The 20,013-nt window shown below is 47.9% G+C and overlaps 1 protein-coding gene across 3 annotated transcripts in view; it reads left to right on the top strand.

Annotated features, from left to right (window-relative positions):
• slc16a10 (solute carrier family 16 member 10) overlaps window positions 1-20,013 on the top strand; it is a 39,189-nt gene that overhangs the window by 1,139 nt on the left and 18,037 nt on the right. For all 3 annotated transcript variants that reach the window (XM_029255198.1, XM_029255202.1, XM_029255195.1), the window contains exons 2-3: window positions 16,764-16,908; window positions 18,635-19,064. In XM_029255198.1, coding sequence (XP_029111031.1) covers window positions 16,764-16,908; window positions 18,635-19,064 — 575 coding nt within the window. The remainder of the gene's footprint in view (window positions 1-16,763; window positions 16,909-18,634; window positions 19,065-20,013) is intronic.

Raw genomic sequence — 20,013 nt, 5'->3', positions numbered from 1 at the left:
AGCTAAGAAAAGTTCATAATCTGTTTCCAGGGCAGCTATAGAGGGGCTACACTGGAGATACAATGGAGATTCTGAGGGGCCATAGAGATGATGAAGTGGAGATGCATGGAGGGTACAGTGGAGATACAGAGGAGTCAGAAAATGTGGAAATGTCCACTATGGACACAGTCATGCTATTTAAATCAAGGAATGCAGTTTTTATTTTAAAGTCAGTTTTCCTTTATTTAAGGCTGTTTAGCACTAGTCTGGGGAACTCTTTTCATTGAAATAAGTTGAGTAACATAAAGAGTGTTGTTGATGCTGGGGTGATGGCACTGAAGTAGAATCACCCTAACCTGAAATATTATCTTAATGTATCCATTGTGAGGATGCAGACTTTTAATATTGTGGCATGAGTTTAAAAATAACCATGACCTACTGTCTTAAAAAGGTACATGCATAATACCTGTAATCAATTTTCTCACATTATTTTGACCTTTTTCACTGAATCAAATCAATAGTAAGTACTGTCAACACTCTGTATCTGGACCTTTCTTAGCATATGGGGACAAACCTTCTTTTTATTAAGTTGTTACTGGACTTATATTTATTCCTTTAGCTGATGCTTTTTTTCCAAAGCAACTTAATATTATTTACCCATTTATACATCTGGGTACTTTCACTGGAGTCATTTAGGGTAAGTATATTGCTTAGGGGCACTACAGGTGGAGGTGAGACTCAAACCTGCAACCTTGGAGTCCCAAGGCAACAGCTCTAACTACTTTACTACCAGATGTTCGCCAGACTTCCCCTGAATGACATTTGTTTCTGAAGTGATTTGCAGTATTTGGTGCTTTTATGCAGCTTGGTATCTTTACATTTATATTACATTACATTAAGTTATTTATTTATCACATCCTTTTCTCCAAAGTGATTTCCAGTGAACTCTGTGTAATGTTATCAGCCCACACACCTTATTCACCAAGGTGATTTACACTGCTAGATACACTACTTGCAATGGGTAACTCATCTATACATCAGTGGAACACACTCTCTCTGTCACTCACACACTCTGGGGGAACCTGAACAGCATGTCTTTAGACTTACACATGTGCAGCATGCAACCTTGTAAACCTTTTTACCACGTTAGTATGTTGCTTGAGGTCCTTAATCACCATGTCTCCTCCAGTCCAGCTCATGATCCGCAGTCTCCGCTCTTGTAAGTCTTCTCATCTTGGTGATATTCGATAAATGAAGCCCCTCATTAAATCAGTTCTGCCAAAGCTCACCTTTGTTGTAATGTAAAGTCCAAAACAAATGTTTTGCTAAGTTTAGGAGACTAATGTCAAGAGTGTCACCCATTCATGTGTGTTTCTACATGTTAGAAGTACAGGCTTACCTGTAGAAGTGCTGCTCACCTGTGCTTAGGTGTTCAAGATGCCGGCCAGATCCCTGCCTCAGGACATTTATTTATTTATAAGTGATGAAAAATAAATGTGTACCTTTTGTGAAGCTTAATGACGGTGCTGTCGTACAGGGAGCAGATACAAGTACAACTTAGCTGTCGCCTGTAGTTGTAGGATACAAGTATTTTTTTGAAATGACAGCTGTAGGTTTTGTCCACGTATGTGTGTGTCCAGTGTATTAGTGTGACACCCGCCGTCATGTAAAATGTGTTAATGAGGAGTTTGTACATGAAGAGAGGTTGTGTGTGTGTGTGTGTGTGTGTGTGTGTGTGATGCTTTATCTGAGTGCTTACATGTTTTTAGTGAGTTATATATGTAAACGGGTGTGTGTTAGGGGTGTATGTGCGTGGATAGGGTGTGGAAGGTTGCTGCGACAACACGCAAAGTCCTGCAGCTTGTCCTTTGGACAGGAATGATTGTCATGAAGCGCCAATAACGCCCGTCCTTTACGGGGGTCTTCGGAAGAGCGATCTGGTCTCTTCGCGAAAGCACTCCCAGCACATAAAGGCCACGAGGACAGTCCTATTATCGCTGCATCCTGTTTGTGGGGGGGACGTGGAGAAACCCAGGATGAGGTTAACACTGTGGAAACAAACTGCTGGAGCAGCCAAATATCCAAGGCTTCTTTTGTGTGTTTTTCCTCTCCGCGCGGCAGTGGTGTGACCTCACAAACAGAGCAGTCCCAGGGGGTGGCCTGTGTTTTGAGCCACCTGCTGTGGAGGCCACTGGCCCAATTGATGCCGTCGAGGAGGTTGTGATCTCCACTGGCTGCTCATGCCCCCCCTCCTATGTGTTGGCGCATTGGTGTACCGTACCCGTGTGTCTGCATGAGGAGCAGCTCTTTATAGCCTGTCAAGCTGAGCTGGTGGAGTGTGTTTTCGTGGTGTTTGTGCTTTCATCCAAAGCGCACAGGTCGATTGCATGCAGCACATGTGCGAAATACAGCACTGTGTCATCAGCACGAACGGTGACGAGTGTGATTCAGCATTGCCTTCAAACAGGACGTCATCAGCCAGCAGGTGCCAGTCTGGCCCTGGACCCCCTGGTTTGTGTTCCACCTGAACAGAGCTTAATAAAGGTTTCTTTGCGGAGCTCTCACGTGTGCAGTGATGGTTCATTCATTCATTTAGCAGATGCTGTTCTCCAAAACGCGCAACTCGCAACGATTCTTAGAGTGTAGTCAGTTAGCCCAGTACCACCATTTTTACCAGCACACATTACACTGGTATCTGTGGACAGGTGGTTGTTGACTTGACAGGGTTCCGTTCTGATGACCTCATCGGAAGTCGCAAACCCCTTTCACCCCGGTCACACGAACCATATGGATATATAAACAGTTAACATGTATGAATGCTTTAATACATATACTGTTATTCCTTAATATTCTGCAATATTATATTATAACCTCAATGAAAGGCTCATGTTGGTACCCGGCTGGTGTGGTTTGTTGGTTTGGTTGGTGAGTTGGGCTTGGTCTGTTGATTTGGCTTTGTTGGGTTCGGTTGATGGTTAGCCTTGCTTTGGTTTTTTGGTGGTGGATCAGACATGGTTTGTTGGTTTGGTTTTGTTGGTGGGTGTGGTTTGTTAGTTTTTGTGTTGGTGGGTTAGACTTGGTTTGTTGGTCTGGCTTTGGTGGGTGTGGTTTGATGGTTGGTTGTTAGGCTTGGTTTGTTGGCTTGGTTTTTCTGGTGGTATGCGTTGATGGTTCTGAGTTGATGTGTTAAACTTGGTCTGTTTGGGTTGATTAGTTTTTGTGTTGAGTAGGCTTGGTTGGCTTTCGGTGATGGTTGTGACTTGGTCTGTAGGTTTGGCTTTGGTGGGTGTAGTTTGGTGGGTGGTTATTGTTAGTGGGTTGGCTGGATGGCCGGTTTGTGGGCTTAGGCTTGCTTTAGATGTTTTGTTGGTGGGTGTGGTTTGGTGTTTTGTGTTGGTGGGTTAGAGCTGGTTTGTTTTGGTTTTTCTTGGTGGGATTAGCTTTGGTTTAGTGGGAGGGTTAGGTCAGTTAAGCATCTTGCTCTCAGGGCATAAAGATGTATGTTGGCTATGCTGGGTGGTGTTCTCTGGCTTCAGATTGGTGGTTGGACTGGGTCCTCGTGTACAGCCATTGAAAAATGCGCACATGGTATAACACCTTTTCCTGTGTATCTTGAATGAATGTAATATAATTGTAATGTTATATAATAGGGTTTTCAAACAGATTTTTTCACTGAATTCATGTTTTTTGTGTTAAATTAATTGTAATATAAATACAATAGAGTATTGTATTTGCACATGACAGTGCTGTTTTCTCTTTCATTTCTAAATCTATTGTCTTTTCTCCTTTTCCACACCACCAGAACACTGTTGTTCACTTGCTAGTCATTCTTAGCAGATAATGTGGTTTTAATTAGCGAGATTTTGCATTTGTTTCAACCAAGGAGTATTTTTTCAGAAGCGACGTTGGTGCTGATGAACATGTGCTGTGTTTGGGGGCGACAGGAAGGCCCGACAGGAGAGCTTCGTAGGGAGGACTGTGTAATGACGGCTCACCCGTCACTCCCCCTAACCCTCCCATTGCGGTCGTCTTGCTGCTCACCGTCTCCAGAGCTCAGGGTTTCATCCGACCATGTGGTCTGCACGCATCAGGCCCACTGACACGTACTGGCTTTTTCCCCATAAGAGCAATAGAACACAGATGTTTAATATTAGGGATATTAATTCATTATTTTTTCCCCCCAAAGCACCTTACACTAATCTACCTACCACACTTCTACCCATTAATACACCTGGGTAATTTTACTGGCACAGTTTAGGGTAGGTACCTTGCTCAAGAGCACTATAGCTGGAGGTGGGATTTGAACCTGTGATCTTTGGGTCCAATGGTAGCAGCTCTAACCACTACAGCACCCACTGGCAGTAACTCGCTTGCAAAACAGATACATTAGTGTGTGTGCATACTTGTGTGCTGTGGACACCTTCCCGCTCCACACGCTCACATGTTCTCTGACCAGCTCTTTGTGGGGCGATGAGTTCATCCTAGAGCCTTGGCTCTGATGAGCTAGTTCTATGGCTCCTGATAAGAAGGACCTGATGGAGTATTTAGAAGACAGCAACTGCCCAGGGTGTGTTGGGCTCCTTATCTTGATACACAAAGACCACCCTGCCGTAAGCATGCTGTAGCCTTCGTGCGAAATCTCTGCCGGTGCTTCTTCCAATGCCAGCAGCACAGGGAGCCGCCGGTAGGAAATGTTCAGCACGAGCTGCTAGTATCGGCAGACAGATTCAACAGCCTACTGACTCGGCCCTTGTTCTGGCACTGTTAGTTAAATGTGGTTTGAGAGCAACTGGTCAAGACATTTTAACCAGAAGTGGTGAATGCCACAAGTTATGAGCCAAGAATCAGTCATGGTGCACAGCTTCTATCCACCTCTGCGGCTGGACGTCGCTTCACTTGGGCGGCACGGTGCCACAGCGAGTAGCGCTGCTCTTACAGCACCTGGATGGTGTGAGAGGACGTGGGTTCGATCCCTGCTGAGTCTGTGTGGAGTTTGTATGTTCTCCCCCTGTCTGCATGTTGGCAGTTTCTGTGTGTTTGCATGTTCTCCCTGTGTGTGTGGGTTTCCTCCAGGTGCTCTGGTTTCCTCCCACAGTCTAAAGACATGCTGTTGAAGTTCACCCCTAGTGTGTGAGTGACAGAGAGAGTTTGTGTTCCGCTGATGTATGGATGAGTGACCTATTGTAACTAGTGTATCTAGCAGTGTAAGTCATCACAGTGAATAAGGTGTGTGAGCTGATAACACTACATAGAGTTCATTGGAAGTCGCTTTGGAGAAAAGTATCTGCTAAATAAATAAATGTAAACGAATGGATTACGACTGATGCCTTCGGATGTAGAGCCACCCTGTGGACTCTGAAACCTGAGGACCAAATTGCTGCTCCTTTCCCCTCGCTCACGTAGACATTTAGAGGGAGGGTTTCTGGAGCTCTGCCAAAACACACCTACGGTTTGGCACCATGCCCCCATTGCACTTGTTTCCGGAGCTGTTGGGGATGTACCGTTTCTTACATGCAAATTCTGCGACAGTTGTGTATCGGGCATCTGTGCATGTTTTCTGTTTCATGTTTCCTTCAGCAGATATATGTGTGCTGTGGTAGGTCTCTCATATGGAGGGAAACGGCAGTAGACAATGGCACTGTGCCTCTAAAGACTAAATAGGGTTTTCCATGGTCGGCAGAGTAAAAGCATCCTGTGTTGACACCCCCCCCCCCCCCCCCCCCCCCCCCAACAGGTTCAATTCCTTTGTTTAGGGAAGGGGAAGTCAGAAATCGGGGCTCCTTCAACCTGTCAGCATCTCAGTCCCCAGCTGAGTGAAATGTGACCCCCCCCCACGTGTGGAAACGACAATCGGCTGTGTGGGTCCGACTGCCGTTCGCCATTGTCCGCGGTGCTTCCGAACAAAGGAAAAGCCCCCAGAAGCTCCTCGTAATCTCATTAGCGGAGGCCGCTCTGCTTGGCACCTGGGGCTTTTCTCAGTGCCCAGACCCCTCCCCTGTAGGGGCATGTGTGCCACGGGCTCCAAACGCGTGGACCCCCTCTTTGCTCGAGGGTGGGGACTGTCACCTGAGGGAGGCCATCCAGGTACAGCTCAGGCCCTACATGAAAGAGGCCTTCCATGGACTGGGGGAGCCGCGGGAAAAGACATTTTCTCCGGCATCCCCAGGGGTTTGAACGCTGACGGACGTGGAATAGACATAAATGTTACGAGAACAGCAGAGCACGTTAGTGGCAAGGTAAACGTGGTACTGTAAGTGTTGTCCTGCAGAGGCCAATCGGAGAGCCGAGCCGAGCGGTGGGGGGTGTCAGCAGACTGTAAGCACGGGGCACAGCCCCCTCGCCAGGTGACAGACCTTCACTTCTGCTCAGGCCTTCGCTTCCCTTCTGCATGTGTTCCCAGGTGGATGGAGCTGACGCTCCGAAAGCTTAAAGGAAAGGAAACGGCGCACTTCCTGCTCGGGGGGGGGTGTTTATGCTAACTACAGTGCGCTCTTTGGAAACGAGGGCTGCAACCCCGGCGTTCGCTTGTAACGTTCTACCTCGGCGAGTCCCCGTCTCCGGAGGCTGTGCGTTCATTAGCGTTTCGAAATCTATTGTTTGTCAGGGAGATGGTAAGGGAAGGGAGTGAGGAGAGCACGTGACAGAAAGAAAATGGAAAAGACAGAACAGAGGTGCTGCTTCCCTGAAACCTGTCAAAGCCTCGTAGCCAAAACTGTAAATATTATCCTCGCCTTTGCGTTCCCGCCAGGCTCCCCGCTAGCACCGCTGGGAAACGGGGACACCGGGACTCCGCTACCGCCCCCTGGCGGACCTGAGCAGGCACACGCTTCGCTCAAAACCCGGTGGCCGTTACCGACACGGAGTCCCGGCTGCGCTTGCGCGTCGGTGCTGGACTCGCTGCCACGCTGGGAACTCGATCTGACCTTGTAGCAGTGCGTACGTGTGCTAAAGGCGCCTTTCCTCTGTCCCTCGCATGATTTACTGTGCTTCGTAAACAAGGATGCGGAGGAACTGCGCAGTAGCTGCAGATGACTTTTTTTTTTTTTTTTTTTTTTTTTTTTTTTAAAGATGTTTTCTCCTGCTCGGCCGTGTCCGGACAGGGGTGTTGTTCCTTTCACGTTTTGTGCTTTATTTCCGCGATGCAGAACGCAGACGTGGGCGCGTCCTTCCTGTGCCATCCGCTTGGCAGGGACCACCGCGGCAAAAGGCTCAAGGGCCTCTCGTGGTTGACACGATGGTGCCCGCAGGCCGGACCGAGGAACTGAAGATTTTTGAAAAGAGTGTTTTGGACCCTCCTAATGTGTGACCTCAGCCAGGCCTGGAGCTCATGACTAAGTGGACACCTCCCGTTGTAGCAGGTTCACGTGAAACTGCGGTCAAATACAGGATGGTGTCTTAATGAGTGCAGAATAAAAACGTGGTAAATAAGGGCTGAGATTTGAGGGTTTAAAAAAAAAAAAAAAAAACGTGGATGGTGGTTCTCGAAAACCTTCAGTGTGCTGGAAACAGAGCGTGTTTAATGGTTGAAAGGGCGTTTGGTGCTTCTGATGTTAGCTTGACCCGAAATCCAGGTGAAGGCTGGACGATAAGGCGCCGGAGAAAGCAAACAGCGCCGGCCTCACGTGGCTCAGCTCAGAAGCGCGCAGGGGCGTTGCCCTCCCGTAGGGGCCTAGACCGTCAACATCACCCCATACGGGCAGGATCTGTTTCGTGGAGGAAAATCAACAAACGGCCTGAGCAAACAGAGCATCTGGCGGCAGAGCTGAAGGCCGCCCCCCGCTAGACGGCCATGAGACCCTGAGCTCCCCGCGAGGCCTTCTCGTACCCACCCTGGGGGCAAGGGGGAATGCCCGCTCCGGTGGAGATCCTGAGCGCCATGGTAACGGCGATCGCCGCAGGTCATTCGCAGCAGCCGCCTACGGTGCAAGGCCTTGTTAGCGACTTGGACAACTTCCTAAACGTCGCAGGAAGGTATCCTGTGCGTATGAAAAACACCTCCCGCTGCTTCTATCGACCAGCCTCACGCGCCCTCCTGTCTCTGAGAGAGCATCCAGAATGCCTGACGACCACTTTTGAAAACGCCCCATATCGGAACGCCCAGTGTAGGGAAACAGAAGTAAAATCTGTGCTTTTATCTTAGAACATTAAACTACGTGCACTTATTTACCCCTCTGTAGAGCTGGGTAATTTTTACTGGATCGACTCAGGGACGGTACCTTGATCAGTGGTCCTGTTGTAGGAGGTAAGATGTGAACCAGTCTTTCCCTCTCAAGGCACTTGGGCAGCTGGTGGTAGTTACTGCTGCTGCCTTTGGACCCAAAGGTTGCAGGTTTAAGTCTTACCTCCAGGGGGTAGTACCCTTGTGCAAGATACTTACCTGAATTGCTCCAGTAAAATTACTTTTTTTTTCAGCTGTACAATGGGTAAATAATTGTAAGTTGCTTAGCATTGTGAGTCACTTTGGAGAAAAGCTCAAGCGCAATAAATACATGTAAGGGAGCAGCTCTAATCACTCTGCCCCCTGCTGTTTGTCCCGGCAGGGTACATAACAGCGACATTATATGATGTACTCATTTAAATGAGACACCTGCCATTCCCTCAGCTTCCAGAGGGGAGAAAAGAGAGTTACCGTGGGATTTATCTCCTCCGTGGAACACTTCCGGCATGACGTGTGTCAGCATGTTGTCTTTGCCTGAACTTAGCAGTTTGAGTGGGAATAGAGCGCCAAGTGCTCAGGTGAAGGTTACTTGAGTACCACTTTATGTGAAATACGGAGCTATGAAGTGCAGCAACCGAATCCGTCTTTTTTCATTTAAAGTGTAACAAATTATGCTGATCTTATTTGCCATTTTCTCCCAGCCAAGTCACTCCTGGTCTCCGAACAGTGCTTGATGTTGGCTGGGGGATGGGAAACGCGCATTAAGGGTCGCCTTCAAAATGAAACGCTTGCAGCCCTCGATCTGAGTATGATATGATCTCGCATTTTGTATTCTGTATAGCCATCAACATAATGTGTGTGTGTGAGGGAAAGAATAGATGGAAAAGGTTTCACGGTACCAGTCTGCTGTCGCCTCCCTTTCACGGCCTCGACGGATGAAGGGGAAGAGCAGCCCAGTCAGAAGGGCTGCTTGCCGCTCCACTCCGAAAATGACCAGGAGGGCTTACAGCGCTCACACTTAACATTTCACACATGTTGTACTAGTGATTAAAGTTGAAACGCAACTTCGTTGCCAAGAACGCTGCAGCCAAATGCCTGTTTTTTCAGCAGTTCCCCAACTGATTTACATGAAGAGTTTTTGCTGGAATGAGCAAAATCATGATCCTGTGCTTCTTTCAACTCCTTTCTGTGCGGAGCGCCACAGAAGAAAACTAAACGAAAGATGCTTGACTGGAGGTGGCGGCCAGCGGCGAGCTCTGCCCGTGCCACGTGGCCGGGCTGCTCTCCGCAGGGGGGTCTGTCTGGGGCTCGGGGGCCCCTAGGCTCCCGCTGCTTGGGCCCCAGGTGCCGAGCAGCGGAGAGATTAAGGGGATCCGGCACTAATGGCTCGGGGGTCTGATTTGAGCGGCGCTAATCAGACGATTGAGGTGCTTCCTGTTAACGCCTGACATCACAGAAGGGCGAGGGGCGGTGGAGGGGGGGAGTGTAAACCACAGGAAAAGACTGCTGCCGGAGAGGTTTGGGTCAAGATCGATTCGGCGCAAGACGGAACCAGTGAAGCAGAGCTGCGTGGTGTAACGCAAAGCTCCCTAGGGGGTCCGTTAACTCCTCTGTTCTCCACCAACTGTCCTTGTCTGTGTCTGATGCAACACTGCCAACCCCCCCTCCAGGCGCACATGGCTGAGCGGGTCGGTGGGTCGTGCCTCCGTGATCCACTCCTCCTTTACTCTGTTTTTCGTAAAACGCCCGATGTTTACAGACTAGTCAGGTCAGTCACCAGTTATTACCGTCAATATTCATGTATTAGAACAGCGGTCGACCCGTGACAATTCATGCATGTATACACAACAGGGCTGCCGTGTTTTCCATTCTGTTACATCACTCGCATCCCTCCTTAATATAGATGCTTGGAAAAGGATCACCTACTGGGTATTGGTACCTGTGGCTGCCTGATGCAGGGAGGTGCAGGATACGATGTGTAAATTTTGGGCATCGAGGATTCTGTTAGTCTGGTGGGTGGGGTGGGGTGGGGTGGGGAGGTGTAGTTAGAACGGTCATAATCAGAAATGGCTGGTGCTGGCCTCAAAGGGAACGCTCTGGGGGCGGGGGAACGCGGGCTGAAGGGGAGGGGAGTGGCATACTGCGTTATTGCATTGGCGCAGGCCCAGGGTTCAACGGTGCCGCTCATTATTTCTCCCTGAGTGGAGCCCGGGTGCACGCTGGCCTTAGATGACTGCCCCCCAGCTCGGTGTACGTGGGGAGGGGGTAGAACCGCCGCAAAGGTGGATTGTACGTGTCAATTTGGAGCCGAGCCCAGTTCTTCAGCAGCGAGCAGCTTAGCGTCCCAGACGGAACCCGAAGGCTTGCAGACTTCAGCAGGCAGCGCAGGTGAACTTGTGAGGAATCCACAGGCCAGCGTGCCGTGCTGCTAAGGGGCCCGGCGACTCTCACGGGAAGACGTTTGACCTGCAGCGTCGTTCTCATCACCTGCGTGAACTTTCGAAAATTTGACCATGGCATTTGAAATGTCTGTGGCTTGAAGGCAGTTTTGCCCTTCTAAAAGAACACACACACACACACACACACACACACACACACACACACACACACACACACTGGCTGAAACCACTTGTCCCAACTCTGGGGTGTCTTGTTTCATGGGACTGAGCCGGCGAGGCTTCGGTTTGCCCTAGACAAAGAGCCGTCGATGTTCTTCATTAGACTCGTGGAGTTGTGTGTTCTCAGCCGGTGGAGAACAAGTCACAAGTGTTTGACATAAGATCCTCCAGTAGCGGCACTCTGCTCGCATGCGGTTATGAGACGCGTTATAAAGGAGCACCTCGGATCCAACGGGAAGTGAATTCAAGGGTAGCGCTGTGGTCATTTTGAGAAGATTCTGACAGTTCAGTGAAGCCTGCATGCTTGTTCATGTGGTGTTGAAGGACTGTTTCATTCAGGATTTCTCACTTTCATCACTTTGATAGTAGCAGGTTAAGTAAAGGTGCTCTGTTCCTCAAATGCTTCTTCTGCTGTACCACCCTTGAGCAAGGCAGTTGCCCTCAGTTACTCTAATTACATTTACATTTATTCACTTAGCAGACGCTTTTGTCCAAAGCGACTTCCAATGAACTCTGTGTAGTATTACCAGCCCACACACCTTATTCAGCAAGGTGACTTACACTGCTAGATACACTACTTACAATGGGTCACTCATCCATACATCAGTGGAACACTCTCTCTGCCTATCTTTGGACTGTGGGAGGAAACCAGAGCACCTGAAGGAAACAGAGAGACCATGCAAACTCCATACAGACTGAGCGGGGATCGAACGCACGTTCTCTCGCACCACCCAGGCGCTGTTAGACAGCAGCGCTACTCGCTGTGCCACCGAAATAATTATAATGCCCTTCTGTATAAAAAAGGTAAGTATACATTGTCCATCCATCCATTGTCATCCTATGCTGCACACGAACAAGAAACGCGAAGTGAAGCATCCCATCCGAAGAGCCAGCGCTGCCGTTAATCCCCTGGCAGCGACCCTCCTCTGTCTTCTGGACTTCCAGGTCAGGCTCACTCCAGGCCTTTAATAAGAAGCGGCGCTTCCTCTGGAATGTGTAGTTGTCACGCCTGCGTCCACCCAAAACCCTACGCTTCTTCTTCCCCTGTCGTTACCCAGGGACCAGGCAGACCCGTTACCAACAACTTGGGAAGACGAGAAGCTTCGCAGCTTCCTATGACTGGGATGTGCTGCACGCCGGCAGGAAGCAGATCCCGAATGTTAAGGGTCGAGGTGCAGGTTGCACTCTTGTTCCGAGAGCCTTCTCGGGTCCTCGGCCTTGCGGTATGGAATGATGTGTTTGGAGCAATGAACGACACTGTGGGCTTCGATGGAAACTGCACCTGTACGAGCAGCGAGCGCCATGCGGGATGGAGCGCCATGGCTGGCGTTGGGAGGAACCGTGAGACCGCTCCATTCCTTCAAACGGCCTGCCGCATTTCCACTGGCTTCCATTTCTGTGCAAAGTTTTTCTTTCAACGAGGCCGCGGTGCGTGGCGTGGGCACGGGGCTGCGTTGATGCGTAACCATTCTTGCAGCCGTGTCCTCAACAGTTATCTGGCCATGTTGTTTACCTACGTAGTCACTCCGTTTCACAGTGGGGGGGCTAAAGTACGATGGAAACGCACAAGTTACTGCCCCCCGCTCCCCCCATCCTGTATTTCTGTTGATGTTGCTCTGATGTCAGAGATACCGTTTCCTGGAGTTCTCACGGTTCCCGCGTTACAGAGCGGGGTGTCGGAGAACTGACGTCAGATCAGCCCGCTGGCTGAACCTCCTTGCGGGAAAATAAACCGACGGAAAACACTAACAGCCGGATTTGCCAACGGTTCGTCTCTCTTTTCTCCGCTCGGGCCCAAATGTGCTTCAACGCACGTATGCTTCAACGCGCTGAATAAATAGTACCAGGACCAGTTACTTATTGGGTCAAAGAATGAGAAACTGAACAAATATTGCCACATGGTGCCATTACATTAAAGCTACCCAGCAGGCCATTAGGAGTCTCGGATGATTCTAAGCAACAGTTGGTTGAGGATGTGGCTCAAACCATGGACTTCTTCATGAGCCATGACCACTATTTCAAGGCACGTTTTGTAGCGATCGTGTCGTTGCTGGGAGAGGGAACTTCTTCACGTGTAAAATTGCTGATCGGCGCAAAAAAAAAGACAAACGGGAAGCTCCGTGTGAAGTCCTGTGTCCTGCAGTCAAAGTGTTTGAGTGTGTGTTTGGATGTGACCCACAAAGGGCCTTCAGTAGGAGGTGGCGTCTCCACTAACAAACCTGATGGTACCAACCAAGTCCAAAGCATACCGCATGTAAGAAGGCTAACAAAAACAGGATGTTGTTAATAATGCTGCCGCGAGTGAAAATAGAATCTCGACACATGTTTATAATGGCTCCCACAGATCATTTTAAAAAAAAAAAAAAAAAAAAACAAAAAAAAAAAAGAAAACCAGCATTGGCTCACTTTTTCCAGCGTGTGTTTGGTCAGTGTTCAGCAACGTAAAGTTCTGATTCCGAGTGTTTTTGAAAGTCAAGCTGTCGAGCTGCGTATAGTCACCTCGGCTGAAGACGGCGTGTCCTTTTCGTGCTCTGCCGTGACTTTGAGCCCCTCTGTTCTCCTTGGAGGTCTTTAGAGGCTTTCCGAAGGAGGTCTGGAAAGGCGCAGGTGGTCAGGCGGCAGGGTGAGCGGGTTCAGACTGTGACCACGGGAGGTTGTGGGGTTAGCCGGGGAGACGGACTGGAAGACGCTGAAGAGTTCAGTTGGGGCAGCAGTGGCCGGCCTGGCCCCGCGGCACCCTGGGAATGGAAAAGCCATGTCACCTGGAAAGGCAGCGTCAGAATATTGCAATTTCAATTTTAAGGATCTTCCTCGTTTCAGGCCTAAAATGTGGTGTGCGGGGAAAAAGACAAACAGATGAAAACTGCACAGTAATTTCCTGTTTTATTTGCTCTACCGTTGTTACGTTCTTCTCTCTTGATTTCTGGGGATCGCGGTGGATTTGAGTGGGCTGATGCCTGCATTCTACACCGAATTCATTTTAACGCCGCTTTGAGCTTAGGGTGAATCCTGTCTGAGCTGCTTTATCTCTGGATTTTTGCAGCATCCTTCTGAAAGCCGAGAGTCTGGCTCAGGTGCGCTGCCCAGATCGCTCCGCTGGCCGCTGCTGACCTAATGGTCAGGTGAAACGCGAGGGGCCGAGGGGGGGACGTTGCACTCGCCCTGCTCCCTCAGCTCCTACAGGGAAATTTAATTTTCGAAGACCAGGCGAACAGGTGTAGAAGTTTAGGTCTCTTCTGTGGACCTTTTAAAGGTCTCGGGGGACAAGTCTTCTGGCCTTGATGCAAGACAGGCTGTAAGGGTCATCGGCTCTCAGCAGGCAGTACAGTGGGTAGAGCAGAGGTTCTTACGGAGCCCTTCTAGAAAAGCATTCATTAAACAATATGAAAAAATATTGTATTCAATATATTGCACTTAAAATTGTTTAACTTCAGATGGAATCGTCAATGGTAAGGGCAGTAATATTTTGTGGTTAGTATTGTTTTCGATGCGGACGACCTCAAGTCTATCATTGGAGCACTAAGAGAGACAAGAACCCTAGGTTAAGAAGTCCTGGGTTTGAGCTATAGAGTGGAAGGTCAAAGGACCTGGATTCAAATCTCTGCTCCTGCTATAACACTGCTGATCAAAGTACTTATACTGAATTGATACGGTAAACATAACCCAGCTATATACAGTAAGGGGGTAAATACTTGTAACAACCTTAATGTAGAATACCAGCATTGTAAGTCATCTGAATAGTGGTGTCAGTTTTTAATAATAGGACAAGGGTTGATTTTGGATTGTTTTATTATAGCTTGATCAGTTTTTGATCGTAACTCATTCAGTCGTTATCAACGACTGCTTGCCTAATTCAGGGTTGCAGAGGTCTGGAGCTTATTCCAGGTGCATAAGGCAGGGTACAGCTGGGATGGGATGCCAGCGTAATGTCATTCATTCATTCATACTCACTCACTCACTCACTCACTCACTCACTCACTCACTCTCAATGTGTCAACCTATAGCCAATGATTTACATAGACACCACCGCTGCCCCCCCCCCCGGTGCTGCCCCGCTTCCATTTGCACAATCAGGAAAGACTGAATTGTCTGTCATTCAGAAAGTAGATCTGACTGCATAAAGGAAATAAGGAACTTCATGTCTTTTAGTTCCTCGTACGTGAAGCAATGGTTTTTCATCCTGCACGAACAGACTTACTGCCTGGAAGGAATCTTGTGAGAGCAGCGGTAAACTCCGTCCAAGAGCAGGATGAATGCCAACTGCTCGCTGTTCAACAGCAGTTGCCTCCTCGACCTCGACCCGGAGTCCTCTTGGCACCCCCCCTTGACCCCCACCTCTGCCCCACTATTGTTTTGGTGAATAAAGTGCATCCCGGCTCTTGCACAACACCAGCCTTGATTATTTTCTTATTCCTCCTCTGCTGTTTCTAGAGAATAAAGGCCGGAAATAATATTTACGCAGCTCTATGCCGTGTTTATCTTTTTTTCCCCTAAATGTTTCTTGTCAGGCACTCGGCCTACTGGGAAATGTTTTGGTGGTCCCTGCGTCAGACCTTTGCTGCCGGGTGTTCTGCATGGAGGTCTGCAAGGAGGTCTATGGAGAGGCTTATATGAACTGAGTGTGTCCCCGCTCACTGACCACAGATCTGTGCCTGCAGCTCAAACAAAACTTTTTGGAACAAGGCAGAGCTGTCTAAGCGCAGTATGTGTTCATATTGCTTATTTTTCTATTTTCATTGTTATTCAAGGGGGTGTGGTGGTGCAGGGGGTTTGGCTAGGGCCTGCTCTCCGGTGGGTCTGGGGTTCGAGTCCCACTTGGAATGCCTTGTGATGGACTGACATCCTGTGTGTGTGTGTGTGTGTGTCCCTTCAGCCTTGTGCCCTGTGTTGCTGGGTTAGGCTCTGGTTTGCTGCGACACTGCTTGGGACAAGTGGTTTTGTGTGTGTGTGTGTGTACGTGCGCACGCATTGTTGTTCACTTCTTCAAATGGCATAATTTAAAAATTTTTTTTTTCCCCTTATTTTGTAAGAAATAATGTTTAAAAATCAGATGTAGGGTTGACAACCTTGATAAGGACTTGGTTGGCCAGGGTTATTTATGGTGGACAAGGTTGGCATGTGTTCCTTTTGTGTAATAACAGAGGCTAGGTGAACTTTAGCCTGCCCGTGATCCACGTTACCTCTAATATCTTGTCAATAAACGAACAGCGTATTGACTTACACAGCAACAGGGACCAAACTGAATTTCTGAGGCTGATTTAACTGTCTGGTCCAGTGTAAACGTGAGTCATTCTTTGACTTTCTGAGCCTGTGAGTTCACACTGAATCCCCGTTCAATCTGCAATGCCACTTGTTTTCCATCTTCTGCTTCATAAAGCTTGAAAAGGGGGCCTGTCCTAAATAATTGTTATACAAAATATTCAATTTTTTTTAAAGAAATTTTTAAAATAAAATTGCATTTTTCTTACATGCACCCATCAACTCATGAAGCCGAAAACGACTTTTTCGTGAAGAGTCTAGTTTGAGCTCACCGGGCCGTTCTGTGAAAGCACTGCGTTGTCTGATTTTGTTTTTGTGAAGAAGTGATGGTATCAGAATTAGGAAACATTCCTTTATCTGTACTTTTCTTCTTGCCAGTTTCATGGTTTGGGATGTGAGAAGTGAGTATTGAAGAGGGCTTTGAAAGAAAGCTTTCAGTGAGACATTTTATTTCCTTCCATCCATCCATCCATCCATCTATCCATCATCAGTAGCAGCTTGTCTCATGCAAGATTGGGCCTATCTTGGAAACATCGACCATGAGGAAGGGTGCACCCTGGATGGAACGTCACACCATCGCAGAGCAGTCACAAAAAAAAAAAAAAAATCATAACTTGATTGTTCGATAAAGGGCCAGTGTACTATGTACAGTAGTCATGTACAATACCCTAGTATGTCATAGCTGATTTTGTACAGTCAAGTTCTGGTCCCAAAGCATGATCAAGTTTTTCTCTCTGTGTCTACTGTAGCATGGGTGGGCTCCTTGTCTATGGGCATGATCTTCTTTTGCTCGCCCATCGTCAGTGTCTGCACGGACCTGCTGGGCTGCCGCATCACGGCCGTTGGCGGGGCCGCCGTGGCTCTCGTGGGCCTCCTGGGCAGCTCCTTCGTCACGTAAGCCCTGTCTCCTCCTCTGTGGTAATCCGTAACTTGCTTTCCTTATCTTAGCTGGGTGGGGTATCTGATATTTGCAGGAATGCCATGTACTGTATGTTGGTGATCCTTACCCTCACTCCTCCTCTATTCATTTGTCCTGCATTATGACATCCTCCCACAGTCCAAATGAAGACAGAGTTGCAGAGCATTTCTATCAAGAGCAGATACTCCACAAGCCAAAAGACCACTTATCAGCCAGAAGATGCATTAAGGCTTGCTTAAGACTCTAGCAGCTTTTATTTATAGCCAGAGACAGTGTTTATTAATAAAAGACTGATGAAATATTGGTTTGCACTCCAGAGTCCACGTAAATTTACACTTGCAATGCTTAGTATGACTTTTTATTAGCGTGTTACCATTAATAATACAGAAGGTAGTAACATCTTTCACTGATCACAGCAATGACAGTCAGTGACTTTATATTTTATTTATTTAGCAGGTGCTTTTCTCCAAAATGACTTCCAATGAACTCTATTTAGTGTTACTAGCCCACACACCTTATTCACCGCGGTGACTTGCACTGCTAGATACACTACTTACAATGGGTCACTCATCCACACATCAGTGGAACACTCTCTTTGTCACTCACACACTATGGGTGAACCTGAACAGCATATCTTTGGAGTGTGGGAGGAAACAAGAGCACCTGGAGGAAACCCATGCAGACATGGGGAGAACATGCAAAGTCCACAGAGATTGCAGCCTGTGAGACAGCAGCGCTACTTGCTGTGCCACCATGCCACCCACTGAGAGTGCTAACTCATTCAATATTTATCTACCCACTAGCTAAGCAATTCTCGTACTTAATCTTGCTCTATATCTAGACTTGTCCAAAGTCTCCAAAGTTAAAAGGTGTTTCAGCTGATAATTGTGGCTTTACTCTTTTATTATTGCTACTACACTGACTTTGACTTGACAGTGCTGTTCTCTGTAAAACCACTGTAGGTTGCATTGAACAAATAATAATAATGCTTATTTGATGCTTTAATTCAAAATTATTTACATTTTTAACCTATTTATACAGTTGGATATTTTACAGGGGCAAATAGGAGTAAGTACCTTGATCAAGGTTACTACAGCAGTAGTGGGGAGTAGGGCTTGAACCAGCAACTATCTGGTAAAAAATCCAGGACCTTAACAGCAATGCCACCTGCTGGGCCAAGTTTCCCTTTAGACCTGTTGAAAACAAATTTTTGAATGTAGGATTAAGGGCTAAGGACTGACGTTACCTAATGCTGGTGCTGTAACTGAGACTGATGCTGCACAGGTGTTCCGCTGTGATGTTAAAGCTCTGCAGATGGTTGGTGGATCATTGCTTTGTCCTGTCTGTGCAGCAGTTTTCTGGGAAAGGGTGCACAAGCCCTGAGCAGTTCCTGTCTGAACAGGCCCTGGACTCCCAGGCGCTCCCATATGGGAGGGTTATGGGGCTTTAATGCCAGAAGAGGAGATGAGTGTCTGAAACGATCCTGGAGAATGACACAGGGAGTGGGTAGTGTAGTACAGTACTTAGGAATGTGGGATTACAGTCAAAGGGAGGGACCCTGCTGTAGAGCCATTCATCACGGTACTTATGCCTAACCCTTCTGATAAAATTCAAATTATTTAAAGGGTCAAATCATACATTAAAACAGCAGCTAAGGAGCAAAACTGCTATATAATGACCATCTACTGGGTTGCCCCTCAGATCCCTGGGTCCAATGTACTTCACATATGGCATCGTGTTTGCTTGCGGCTGCTCCTTCGCCTACCAGCCCAGCTTGGTCATCCTGGGACACTACTTCAAGAAGCGCCTGGGCCTGGTGAACGGCATTGTGACGGCAGGCAGCAGCCTGTTCTCTGTCGTGCTGCCCCTTGTGCTGAGGGCACTGCTAGAGCGTGTTGGGCTAGCTAACACGCTGCGGGTGCTCTGCATCTTCGTCTTCATCCTCATGCTGGCTGGCTTCACCTACAAGCCCCTACTGCCCCAGGTCACCATCAGCAGCAAGGCTGGCCGCCGCTGCCCACCTCTCAGCAAAGTCTTCAACGTTAAGATCTGGAAGTCTGTGGGCTACTGCATCTGGGCCTTCGGGATCCCGGCAGCACTCTATGGATACTTTGTGCCTTATGTTCACTTGGTGAGTGGTACAACGTCGGTCAAAGTGAATTTGAATTTGTTTCCTCTTTCCATTCTGCTGTCAAAACAGAGAATTTGTAGTGAAACATTCATTCACTGGCAGTAGCTACTTGTTCAAAGCAGGGTCACAGTGGTATGGAGCCTATCTAGAAGCATAGAGAGTGATGCAACCACCAGCCCATCACACTACCATGTCACACCTACAGTAAAATATTTATGTTCAAAAGGATCTTGTTTTTCTTTAACTCATGCCACCTTCATCAGTTAAGTTCATTATGTCAGTGATTTTACGTTTATTTCAACTACCCAATTCGGTATCTTACTTTTCCTTTTTTGACTTTATCGGTCGTTAAAAGTTATTATTATTATTATTATTATTATTGTAGCACTGGCTGATCTTTCAAGGTTCATTGAACCCATGAAGCAATCCTGGTCTTGTTTTCATTGCCTTTTAGAAAACTGCAAAGTGGGAAACTATCCTCTGGAAATATTGACATAACACTGACACCTGTAACATCCACTGATGCAGGCGTCCTGGTGCTGTTGACACAAGACAGGCACCTAAAGGCAGGGAGTTTGCACGCAGACACCCCCACACATCCCATTGTTTTCCAAAGAAGCCTGACGCTCTGAGCTAAGCCACTTGACCCCCAGGAGCGGACGTCTTGTTTTCAGCCCCACTTTTCTCTGGTTTCCCTGAACTCCCGTTTATCCTTTCTTTTATTTTCAGCGGCAACAGTGAGTCAGGGCAACATAAAAACACTGCAATGTGTTATGAGGTCGCCCACGTACGGAAAACGGCAAGAACTGCACCCTTTTCTTCCCTCCCTAGGGATTTGAGCTAGGGCGTATTTTCAGTTGGAAACTTAAAAACTTACCGTTGCATCGTGTTTACTGATAACGTACTCAGTTTATTTTTTATAACTTTAAACGTTTTTCTGTAGCTGTTA

Source organism: Scleropages formosus, chromosome 1 (genome assembly GCF_900964775.1).
Source record: "Scleropages formosus chromosome 1, fSclFor1.1, whole genome shotgun sequence".
Taxonomy (NCBI): domain Eukaryota; kingdom Metazoa; phylum Chordata; class Actinopteri; order Osteoglossiformes; family Osteoglossidae; genus Scleropages; species Scleropages formosus.
The sequence above is the reverse complement of the archived record's forward strand: the minus strand, read 5'-3'. Positions and strand labels throughout refer to the sequence as shown.